Here is a 12,191-nt window from a genome sequence, read left to right on the forward strand (position 1 = left end):
GATGACGTCAAGAATGTTGACACAAATTTTCATGCATTTCAGTGAAACTAAAATTGTGGACCTCTATACAAACATTTGTTTGCTTCTGTAGGGGGCGCTATTGCACCTAGAAACTTGATTCCCTAATTGTGGGTTCAGGCCGGGTCAGTAAACAAGTTATTAAATTTTGAGTGTGATCGGCCAAAGATTGTGCGAACGAATGCACAAACAAAATTGCGGCGAGAGACAAAAACGAAGACCAAATTCACGCGGTTGCCATGCCAACACCGTTGAATATTCTATAAAACCTCGCACATCTTTTGATGCCCAACTTGTGAAGATGTTCCTGAGCGATTTTGGTGCCAGTCGGTTTAATGCCCTAGGACAAGTTAATTCAAGTACGAGGTGTGCAAAAATGCTGACTCTGCGCTTCACAAACTTCAATTCAAGATGGCCGACTTCCTGTTTGTTGTCCGGAGTTGGTGTAATATATTTTTTTGTTGGGTTTCACAAGATCTCCGTTTGATCCGAATTTCATGACTCTTGGGCTAACTTTACATGGCAAGGCCTCCCATAGGCGCAATGTATTTTGATTTTGACAGGGGGCGCAGTTGCACTGGTTTTTTGAGTTTTTTAATGGCGATATTAAAAAACAAAATTTTTCACCGGTCCTGAATTTTGTGCAAAAATTGGTGCGTTTTCGTAAATGTTCAGGGGGTCAAATTTGCGATCATTTGCGGAAAAGAAAAATAATAATAATTAAAGCCGCAAGCGGCGATAATAGGCCCTCGCCGGCCGCCGCCCAGGTGCTGGTGCCGATTTGAACCCAGCTTTTCCAGCCGTGCCTATTTTAGCGGGGTTTTTTTTGCTGCCACATATGAAAAACTGCAATGGATGTATTGACTTTCTCAAAGAAAAAGATGCCATATTCTGGGCATCGCCATGGCAACACCTTACACATTACAGTATTTTCACCTGTAGGTTTTATGTTCAGGGAGATGTGGACAATGCGTGTACTAAATTTCAGGCATGTGTATGCATTTTTGAGAAAGCAAGGGTCATTTTTCCATCGCAGAAATTTCACATTTTTTCCCATAGGGATAAAATGGGGCAGTTTTGGCATCGTCATGGGAACAGCGTCCAAAATATGACATAGGTGTGATTGACTTTTTTGATCAGGCTGACATCAGCAATCTGTATACCAAATTTCATGTATTTTGGGCAAAGTAAGCAGAAACTTTAATATGGGGGATTTTTGGCTTTTTCCCATTAGAATAAAATGGGGCATTTCGGGCTCCGCCATGGCAACGTGTTAGAAAATAGAGCATGGGTGTGATTGGCTTTTTTGATGAGGATGACGTCAAGAATGTTGACACAAATTTTCATGCATTTCAGTGAAACTAAAATTGTGGACCTCCATACAAACTTTTGTTTGCTTCTGTAGGGGGCGCTATTGCACCTAGAAACTTGATTCCCTAATTGTGGGTTCAGGCCCGGTCAGTAAACAAGTTATTAAATTTTGAGTCTGATCGGCCAAAGATTGTGCGAACGAATGCACAAACAAAATTGCGGCGAGAGACAAAAACGAAGACCAAATTCACGCGGTTGCCATGCCAACACCGTTGAATATTCTATAAAACCTCGCACATCTTTTGATGCCCAACTTGTGAAGATGTTCCTGAGCGATTTTGGTGGCAGTCGGTTTAATGCCCTAGGACAAGTTAATTCAAGTACGAGGTGTGCAAAAATGCTGACTCTGCGCTTCACAAACTTCAATTCAAGATGGCCGACTTCCTGTTTGTTGTGCGGAGTTGGTGTAATATATTTTTTTGTTGGGTTTCACAAGATCTCCGTTTGATCCGAATTTCATGACTCTTGGGCTAACTTTACATGGCAAGGCCTCCCATAGGCGCAATGTATTTTGATTTTGACAGGGGGCGCAGTTGCACTGGTTTTTTGAGTTTTTTAATGGCGATATTAAAAAACAAAATTTTTCACCGGTCCTGAATTTTGTGCAAAAATTGGTGCGTTTTCGTAAATGTTCAGGGGGTCAAATTTGCGATCATTTGCGGAAAAGAAAAATAATAATAATTAAAGCCGCAAGCGGCGATAATAGGCCCTCGCCGGCCGCCGCCCAGGTGCTGGTGCCGATTTGAACCCAGCTTTTCCAGCCGTGCCTATTTTAGCGGGGTTTTTTTTGCTGTCACATATGAAAAACTGCAATGGATGTATTGACTTTCTCAAAGAAAAAGATGCCATATTCTGGGCATCGCCATGGCAACGCCTTACACATTACAGTATTTTCACCTGTAGGTTTTATGTTCAGGGAGATGTGGACAATGCGTGTACCAAATTTCAGGCATGTGTATGCATTTTTGAGAAAGCAAGGGTCATTTTTCCATCGCAGAAATTTCACATTTTTTCCCATAGGGATAAAATGGGGCAGTTTTGGCATCGTCATGGGAACAGCGTCCAAAATATGACATAGGTGTGATTGACTTTTTTGATCAGGCTGACATCAACAATCTGTGTACCAAATTTCATGTATTTCGGGCAAAGTAAGCAGAAACTTTAATATGGGGGATTTTTCGCTTTTTCCCATTAGAATAAAATGGGGCATTTCGGGCTCCGCCATGGCAACGTGTTACAAAATAGAGCATGGGTGTGATTGGCTTTTTTGATGAGGATGACGTCAAGAATGTTGACACAAATTTTCATGCATTTCAGTGAAACTAAAATTGTGGACCTCTATACAAACATTTGTTTGCTTCTGTAGGGGGCGCTATTGCACCTAGAAACTTGATTCCCTAATTGTGGGTTCAGGCCGGGTCAGTAAACAAGTTATTAAATTTTGAGTGTGATCGGCCAAAGATTGTGCGAACGAATGCACAAACAAAATTGCGGCGAGAGACAAAAACGAAGACCAAATTCACGCGGTTGCCATGCCAACACCGTTGAATATTCTATAAAACCTCGCACATCTTTTGATGCCCAACTTGTGAAGATGTTCCTGAGCGATTTTGGTGCCAGTCGGTTTAATGCCCTAGGACAAGTTAATTCAAGTACGAGGTGTGCAAAAATGCTGACTCTGCGCTTCACAAACTTCAATTCAAGATGGCCGACTTCCTGTTTGTTGTCCGGAGTTGGTGTAATATATTTTTTTGTTGGGTTTCACAAGATCTCCGTTTGATCCGAATTTCATGACTCTTGGGCTAACTTTACATGGCAAGGCCTCCCATAGGCGCAATGTATTTTGATTTTGACAGGGGGCGCAGTTGCACTGGTTTTTTGAGTTTTTAATGGCGATATTAAAAAACAAAATTTTTCACCGGTCCTGAATTTTGTGCAAAAATTGGTGCGTTTTCGTAAATGTTCAGGGGGTCAAATTTGCGATCATTTGCGGAAAAGAAAAATAATAATAATAATAATAATGGAGAACGCCAACGATTCCAATAATGCGCCATTCCAGTCACCTTCATATATACATTTTCGGAAACGTCTCGACACGACCAACGTTGTCGTGAGGTCCATGGTCAATGACGAGCGCGTTGCGCTCGTCATTGACCCACTTTCGTCGCGCAAGCTAGCTGATGATGCTAACGATTTCAATTATGGCCTGTTCCATTCACCCCCATATATACGTTTTCGAGAAGCGTTCGACCTGACCTACCTTGTTTGAGGGTCCATTGTCAAAGTCGAGCGCTTCGCGCTCGACTTTGACCTTTTTTCGTTTTTCGCGCGAGCGAATACAATAGGCTCCTCGCCGATCACTTCGTGAGGCTCGGGCCTAATAATAATAATGGAGAACGCCAACGATTCCAATAATGCGCCATTCTAGTCACCTTCATATATACATTTTCGGAAACGTCTCGACACGACCCACGTTGTCGTGAGGTCCATGGTCAATGACGAGCGCGTTGCGCTCGTCATTGACCCAATTTCATCGCGCAAGCTAGCTCATGACGCTAACGATTTCAATTATGGGCTGCTCCATTCACCCCCATATATACGTTTTCGAGAAGCGTTCGACCTGACCTACCTTGTTTGAGGGTCCGTTGTCACAGTCGAGCGCTTTGCTCGAAAATTAGGTGATCTTATCGTGTGTTCTTTTAATCTTGCTTTGCATCAGGCCTTAAAGTGACACTCGTGTTTAAATGCTTGCGTATTCTGTCTAAACCACCTGCAGTTTTATCGTTATAATCTCTGGCACCTAACTGGCAAATAACTCCTCTTTTTCTGAAAAACGTCAGTGCAATGGAAAAATGCACCCAGTCTTTGTAATTATGCACACGTACAGATGAAATGCACCGATAACAGATTCATAGTATTCCTTATCTTTATTATATATATATATATATATATATATATTAGGGGTGGGACTTTAACGCGTTAATTTCGATTAATTAATTATGGGGAAATTAACGCGTTAAAAATTTTAACGCATTTTAATCGCACTTTGCACCGTGGAACGTTTCTCAGTGCACGAGTTCCCGGCGTACAGATTATATCGACGCACAATGTCCAAATTAGGGGCCGCATCCTGCGAAGGACCCGGCCCACGTCTTTCGCAGCCCACGAACACCACAAAGGCCGGAAGTGAGCAGCTAGCCTTCATATCAGCTGCCGTCACCTCTGCGTAGCTCATGTCGCCTAGCAACGTGAGTGCGAAGCACAGCTGTGTTAAAGCAGCTGGTTAAACGGAGAACGAACTTTATCTCCTTTTTGTGGTTTAATTTTAAGTCTTTAATTCAAAATAAGCTGTTAAAACAAGCATAACACATTTCAACATCAAGGAATACAGCTGAGAGAATGATTAATTTCCAACTATAACAAGTGAGACATTAATGTTGAATAAAACCATCCAGTTATGATGCTTAACTTTAATTTCAGGAGTTTGCTTATCACAGGAGCACTTCTACCCTTCGTTGGTCTGTGTAGTAGACTGGTGGGAAAATAAACAAGATTTTGATGTTTAAGCTTATGTATATTGATTTATTCATCAACTAAACTTAAATTAATATTTCTCATGTCAAATATTGAAATGCGATTAAAATGCGATTAATTTCGATTAATTAATTACAAAGCTTGTAATTAATTCGATTAATTTATTTAATCGAGTCCCACCCCTAATATATATATATATATATATATTTAAAAAAAAACATCTGGGAAAATTGTAACAGCTAAGAACTGCATATGTCACAGATAATGAGTCCAAAAAACTGTGAGAAAGTATTTTTTGTGAGAGAATAAGCTGAGTACAGTAGCTTCCTTTCATATTAATTCAGGGGGGCAGTGTCCCTGGAAACACTTGCAGCTTCAGTGGTTTTATGCTTGGTCTCACTACAGTTTATTAATCTAGATAGTTGCTTGGTACTTCATGGCTTGTTGTTTGTCTTAATGTGCAGTGTAAACTGTGGGATTCAGTATACACAGGTGTGTTTTTCCAAACACACCTTCAGACAACGTCAGTTGCCACAGGTGGATGCAGAACAAAAATATTCTGGCAGGTTTTGTTTTTTTAGTGATATATGAGCAACTTCTAAGTTTAAAACAGTACTTGGCAGAGAAATAAGCATTAGTTGTGGTATTTCCCTTCATTGTCACTAGATGGGGCAGTAACTCCACTAAATGGACGGTGATGTCAGCATTGAATTCCTCCAGCTTAACGGTCTCTAACGGTCTCTGTCTGTTCAAAGACACATGCACGTTAACTCATGCTGCAGCTACTCTGCATTCAACACGCCGCATTGTTCGCTTGTTGTCTTTGAGTTATAACTACTCACATTATGTCCTTGTGGGGTGAGCTATAGAACATGGGACTGTGACGTTTCCAACACACTGCAGTATGGGACTGTTGTTCACACAAGTCCAAGTTGATAATGAAATATACAGATTGATGGTTTTACAGTTAAATTATGGACATTAGAAACTTGTCAGAAAGGCGAGCTGCTGTGTTGTTTTTTTAAGAAAGAGCTTTTGAAATGTGACAGTGTGATCCTGACTGATTGCTACTGTTACACTTCAGGCACACATGTAACGGTGGCTGCAGGGCTGCTGCAACTTCGCCAACACAAACAAAGTCTCTATGGTTTTGTTTTAAGCAAACCACCTTTTTAAATGCAGCAGTTCGGTTGTCAGTGTTGGTGTGTTTAGTGATGGCAGCAATATGTTTCAAAAACACTGGGACAGGGGCAACAAAAGGATGGAAAATTAAGTAGCAGCAAAAAGAAAGTTGAAGAATTAGAATCTGAAAACTATTGTCCACTGCAAAGCAGTGGAAATTTGTCTTAAACGTGGCTCTCAATATATGCAAATAAAACAACATAAAACACACCATATACACCACACAGCAAGATTAGAAGTCTATCAAATGCTGTACCTAAACAAACAAACAAACAAAAAAATAGAATAGGTATTATCAGCACTCAATTCTAAAGCCTGCATCTTTGATGGTATGGGGGTGGATCAGTACCTATGAGAGAGGCAGCTTGCATATCTGGAAAAGCCCAGTCAATGCTGAAAGGTATACAGGTTTTAGAGCAACATGTGCTCCCATCCAGGTGAAGTCTTTTTCAGGTGAATTCCTTGCATAGTTCAGCAAGGCAATGCTGAACCACATAGTGCAACAGCATGGCTTCATAGTTGGACAGTCCAGATAGTGAAGTGGCCTGGCTGCAGTTCAGACTCATCAACTGAAAACATTTAGTCATCATCAAACAAATAATATGACTAAGAAGACTCAGGACTGTCAAGCAGTTATAGTCCTCTATCAGACAAGAACGGAACAACAAAATTCCTCAACCAAAAGTTCAGCAATCGGTCTCCTCAATTCCCAGACAGTTACAGACTGTTGTTAAAAGAGGAGGGGATGCTACACAGTGGTAAACATGGCCTTGTCCCACCTTTTCCCCAGCTATTGGACGACCACTTGCTAATTGTGGTAAAAACGAACAGTTCCTATAGCGTTTAGTTAAACTGTTTCCTACTTGTTTTTTGTCTCTCAGGTCTATTTATGATGACCAACCCAATGCCCACAAGCGCTTCATGGAAAAACTGGATGCCAGGATAAGGAACCATGACCGTGAGATTGAAAAGATGTGCAATTTTCACCACCAAGGGTTTGTGGACGCCATCACAGAGCTCCTCAAAGTCCGTGCTGATGCAGAGAAACTGATGGTAAGACAGATTACTCCAAAGATAACTACAGGCCTGAAGAGGTGATGGCAAGAGAATTGTTTTTTTTTTTCTTAATTTCAAAATACTGTGGTTGTGTGAACTTCTACATTGTGAAGGGGACTAATTATACAGGTACAAATTATAACAGGTTTATAGGCGATGTTAGTAATCTGACCAAAAGATCATTTTCAGATTTGTTGGGTGAAATTAGTTTTGATGATCTTCATCTGAATCACAAAGTTGTGCATATATACCTCAGCACAAAGTCTGAAACTTGAGGGGAAAATATGTTGGGAAAATGTCCCAGCATTTTATATTTCTATATCATGGCTGGCACCACATATAAAATGTTTAGACAGAACTGCATCATAATTAACAGATAATGCAATAGCACAAGCATAAATGCCTGCGATGACCTACTGTTCCAAATATAGAAAAGTCATACTCCCTGTTGACTGTGACTCTTTTAGTTTCTCTATTATCTCTATCACATGTTTCTTTGCTGTCAAATATCATAGACTGTATATAAAAGATGGATGTACATGGCCACATGTAGTGACTTAACCTTTGTATTTTTTTTTTTTTTTGGACTCTGCATTTAAGACTCAATAGTAGACTTTTGGCCACCCACATGTTAGTTTGGGAGCTAGCAGTGACCATATTTAGATGGTATGCTAAGTCATCAGCTAATGTTAGCAAGCTGCATGCTTAAACTGTATGGGTGCAAAGCACAGACATGTATCTGCTAATTAATACTAAATAACAGACTGCTAAAATACCAGAATTTCACTGAATCAACTTCTTGCATAGTTTTTGCCACACAGCAGGCCATCCACTTACCGCCAGCATCCAGTTGCATATAGTTATAAAAAAAACTCTCCCACTGTACTGTTGTTATGAAGGGGTGAATTAGCCATAGAGGATAGATGTTCTTGTTCCGGTCTGTAAAAATGTTTTTAATGCTGTTTAGTTAGATATATTATAGGAGTGAGTGGGGATCTACTTCTCTTTGGAGACAGCCTCAAGTGGCCAGGAACTGCAGTTAGTTGCAGTTCTACATTGGCTTAATTTTTCAACCCTGGAGGTTGTTGCTTGTTGCTGTTTGCTGACTAAATAAAAAACTGCAATTACATAGACGTTCTGCCTTTTTTGGAAGCTCTACTGAAATAATTTGTCATCCAGAAGCTGACTGATCATTTGGGTCATGGCTGTGACGAAAGTCAAGAGTTCAAAAATCCCCATCTAGAATTGAGAAGTTTGTCACTAAATCTGTGAGAGAGAGAGCCTGTCACAAGCCATTAAACCCCATTAAAGGTCCAGTGGACTGACGATGGGTTCAGGTCCCTACTGCCTGGTTAACTGAATTTACCTGCCTTTGTCCTTGGCCCTTCATGGACAATGAGCTGATTACAAGGCTGAGCAGTTGTAGAGAGGGAAAAGAGAGGGCATGCAGAGGGGAGCAGACTGGCACGAAGGCTGGATAGACATGCAGCAGTAAGTATGGGAGAACCAAGGCTAAAGTATTTATGTGTTCTAAAATGGCATTCAACAATAGTATTATAATAATAATACTCAATAAATCATTTATTCATTTACATATGCATTTTTGAATCCCAAGTCTTGAGACCAAGAACATGCTATTAGCTTCTGAAGACACCAGGCTTTAAAAAACAGTCCTTACAAATGAATACATTTTAAAGAATGCTCTGTAATCTCCAAATACACCTGGTCACAGTAGTTTTATTAAATCTTATTCAAACTGGAGGACATCTATTTGGAAATATTTTCAGCAGCTTAGGGGCTGAATTAAATTGTATGCTCATGTTGGTGTAGGAACATGTCCCCCAGTGCTGCAGTGTAGCTCATCAGTTCATTGTAATAGTTTGTGGACAGAAAAAGAAAAAACTCATAATGTAAAGAATCAGTGTGCTGAGATTCTAAGGTGTAGATAGGAGTGTATTATTTAGAATTATAGCATGGATATATCACAGGAAGATGTGAGCAGTCAGAGGCTATACAGTTAAAGTGATGTCTTTTTTCCAAAGGGTCAAGTGACAGACACTAATCGAAGATTACAAGAAGCAGGGAGGGAGGTAAGTCCACGTAGTCCAAAAGACAAAACAGTGCTTTTTGGTCTCCTGTTAACAAATATGCATTAGTCATTTACTGCAAACAGAGTTTTGTATTGTGAGCATGTTCTTTAAGCAGTTGGTCACTGTCTCCAGTATTGTGTATTCCCTCCCCAGGTGACAGCTCAGACAGAGGAGGTGATTCGCTGTCGGATCCAGCAGAGGAACATGGCGACCACTGTGGAGAAGCTCCAGCTCTGTATACCAGGTCTCTCTGCTGTTTTTGTTTCAGTGAGGAAAAATTTTAGTTTGGAGTTCATTTTATTCAGCTGGATAACCTCAGGAGCCTTTATCCATGTACTCATACTTTGAATATGACTTGTTATACAGCACTATTTCTGGGTAAACTAAGACACTGTGTAAAATGTGAATACAAATGGAACGGTAATAGTAATTTGCCAATCATTCAGTTTTTCTTGTTTTCATGCCATTCTCGTGTAAACGGGAGGCCGAAACGCATCGGCGCTTTCGGCCTCCTCGGTGTCTTCAGCCTTGTCTCTTGTGAGATTTCTCCAGTTTCTCTGCATCTTTTAATATTACATGCCATAGATAATTGAATCCACAAAGTATTTTCAGAAAATGTAAATTGTTGAAGTATTTGCCCACACAGGTTTTCACAGGGCGGTGAACCCCACCCTATCCTTATTTTTGAGAGACTAAACCTCCTTTGATGCACATTTTGTATCACATCACTGAAATTTTGTCAGTTAATCTAGACATTAATAGATTAATTCTACTTCCTGTCATCTCTGCCTTTGCAGTGCTAGAAATGTACAGCAAATTAAAGGAGCAGCTCGAATCAAAAAGGTAACATATCAAAGAATTTCACTACAATAGAGATTGCATGCAGCTATTTTAAATAACGTGCAAGACGTTGTTTACAGTTGGCTTTAGAATGTGTCTTGGGCAATAAAGTCACAGGTAGATAGTGCTAAATATAGGTCTAAACTGTCAGCTAGATGCATTATGATCTGATTATTGCCCATGCGCTTAACTGCGTGTTTTATGGTGTAAATTCTGATGTGAACTGATGTGTCACTGATAAGGACAGATGAGAAAAATATGTTACCAGTGCAGGATGTGCTGGTTCTTTGTCATCTTTGCTACCAGATACCACAGGGAATGTCCCAGTGCTCCCGTCCTGACAGGCAGTCCAACTCTGAGTTATTGTCTGATGGGGACATTTAATTGTAGTGTGTCAGCTTTTATTTAACATTACCAGCAATGACCCTCAGATAGTGACACATAACTATGTGACATGCTTACAAGTTAAAGCTGGGCTGACAAGGTGTTGGAAAAAGTCAGAGGTTTATTTACATACATTCATGTGTACATAGTGACAGTATTATGGAGAATTTGAGGGAAAAAATGAATGCCAGCTTGCTCTGCTTTCTAACAACGTATAACATAAAGTTACAGACTGTTGCCAGTTGTCATGTTGTTGTAGATGTGTCCATTTTCTCTCTCTGTCACTCCCTGTCTTACCCCACCGTGCCAGCACACTGCTGAAATTTTAAATATTTGCAGAAAACTCACGCCAAGCCTGACGCACCCAAATTAAGATTCAGGAAAGGCCCTGTGTTTTATTGTCCATGCTAAATAAGAGATTTCTCTGGCAAATTTTATAACTTACTGACTTTTCAACTCATGCTCTGCTAGTTTGTATAAACTTCACTTTTACCCTATAAACTTCATGTTTATCTGTATTTACAAGCCTAGACAGATAAACAGGCTGCTCATTACTGTGTACCAAATTAAGAGACTATTCATTAAAAGGACAGTTGATGAGAGTGTCTTCTGTTCATTTGTGTACAATGCATTTTACACTCACTGAACCACCAATTAGATCCCTTCACGCCCTGCCTATCACCATAATGATGGTAACTCAGCACACTGACCTAATGCTGAACCCTTGTAATTTGTGCCCACAATGAAAGACCAAAAAAAACTTGACAAGTTGCAGAATAGACATTTGGAAATGAAATATCCCACTGCATGCAGTCTAGCAGAGCTAGATGTAGATATAGGCCAGACATTTCTCTGTAATTCATTCAGCATAAGCAGATAGACCATCAGTAGGGATTTAAAGAAGGCAGCACTAGCCCACCATGTCTTAGTATAATCTTATCTTAGTCTTAGTCATAATTTTAATATGTTAGTCTTTTTTTTTTTTTTTTTTTTTTAACAGATTCTTTTATACTCTGGAAGCATTGCAAGTTTTTACTCAGAACACCAACATGTATTGAAATACAGCTGTTTTACTGTTAGTACGATGCTTGTCTTTGCGGGGTTGATATGTTGTCAGGCAGCAAACTGCATAATCCAAATGCAAGGATAAGATTTTCATCAAGGTTAGTGTCAGCTTTTCAGGTCTCTAATGGACCAAAAGGAATTATGTGTTTCCTCTATAAAATACAGTATAAGATATAAGCTATGTTTTAAATAATATGTCAGAATCTTCTATCATAACAACAAAACAGGTTTAAATCTCAGAAAGGCCCAGGGTTATTCATTTCAGCAAATGCCAGTTCACTGTATGGATCAGCCCCAACATTAAAACCATTTAGGTGGGATGTAGTACGCAGCAAGTGAACAGTCAGTCTTTTGATGTTAATGTGTTGGAAGTAGACAAAACCGGACAAGTGTAAGGCTCTGAGTGACTTTGACAAGGGCCAAAATGTGATGTGTCCAAGGAGGGATAAACGTTGAACCAGCAGCAGGGTCACTGGTGCCCAAACCTCATTCATGCATGTGGGGAGCTGGCCCATACAGAAGAATTACTGTAGTATAAATTGCTAAATTAACGCTGGATACAATAGAAATGTGTCAGGAAACATAGCATCGCAGCTTTCCACTGTATGGAGTTGTGTAGCCACAGACCAGTCAAATCTTCTTAAAACAAAG

The 12,191-nt window shown here is 40.0% G+C and overlaps 1 protein-coding gene across 3 annotated transcripts in view; it reads left to right on the plus strand.

Annotated features, from left to right (window-relative positions):
- The window catches only part of exoc6 (exocyst complex component 6), a 69,791-nt gene that overhangs the window by 26,058 nt on the left and 31,542 nt on the right, over positions 1-12,191 (plus strand). For all 3 annotated transcript variants that reach the window (XM_030755133.1, XM_030755134.1, XM_030755135.1), the window contains exons 2-5: positions 6,987-7,158; positions 9,204-9,251; positions 9,405-9,495; positions 10,049-10,094. In XM_030755133.1, the coding sequence (XP_030610993.1) occupies positions 6,987-7,158; positions 9,204-9,251; positions 9,405-9,495; positions 10,049-10,094 (357 nt within the window). The remainder of the gene's footprint in view (positions 1-6,986; positions 7,159-9,203; positions 9,252-9,404; positions 9,496-10,048; positions 10,095-12,191) is intronic.

This window comes from Archocentrus centrarchus, chromosome 19 (genome assembly GCF_007364275.1).
Source record: "Archocentrus centrarchus isolate MPI-CPG fArcCen1 chromosome 19, fArcCen1, whole genome shotgun sequence".
Taxonomy (NCBI): Eukaryota; Metazoa; Chordata; class Actinopteri; order Cichliformes; family Cichlidae; genus Archocentrus; species Archocentrus centrarchus.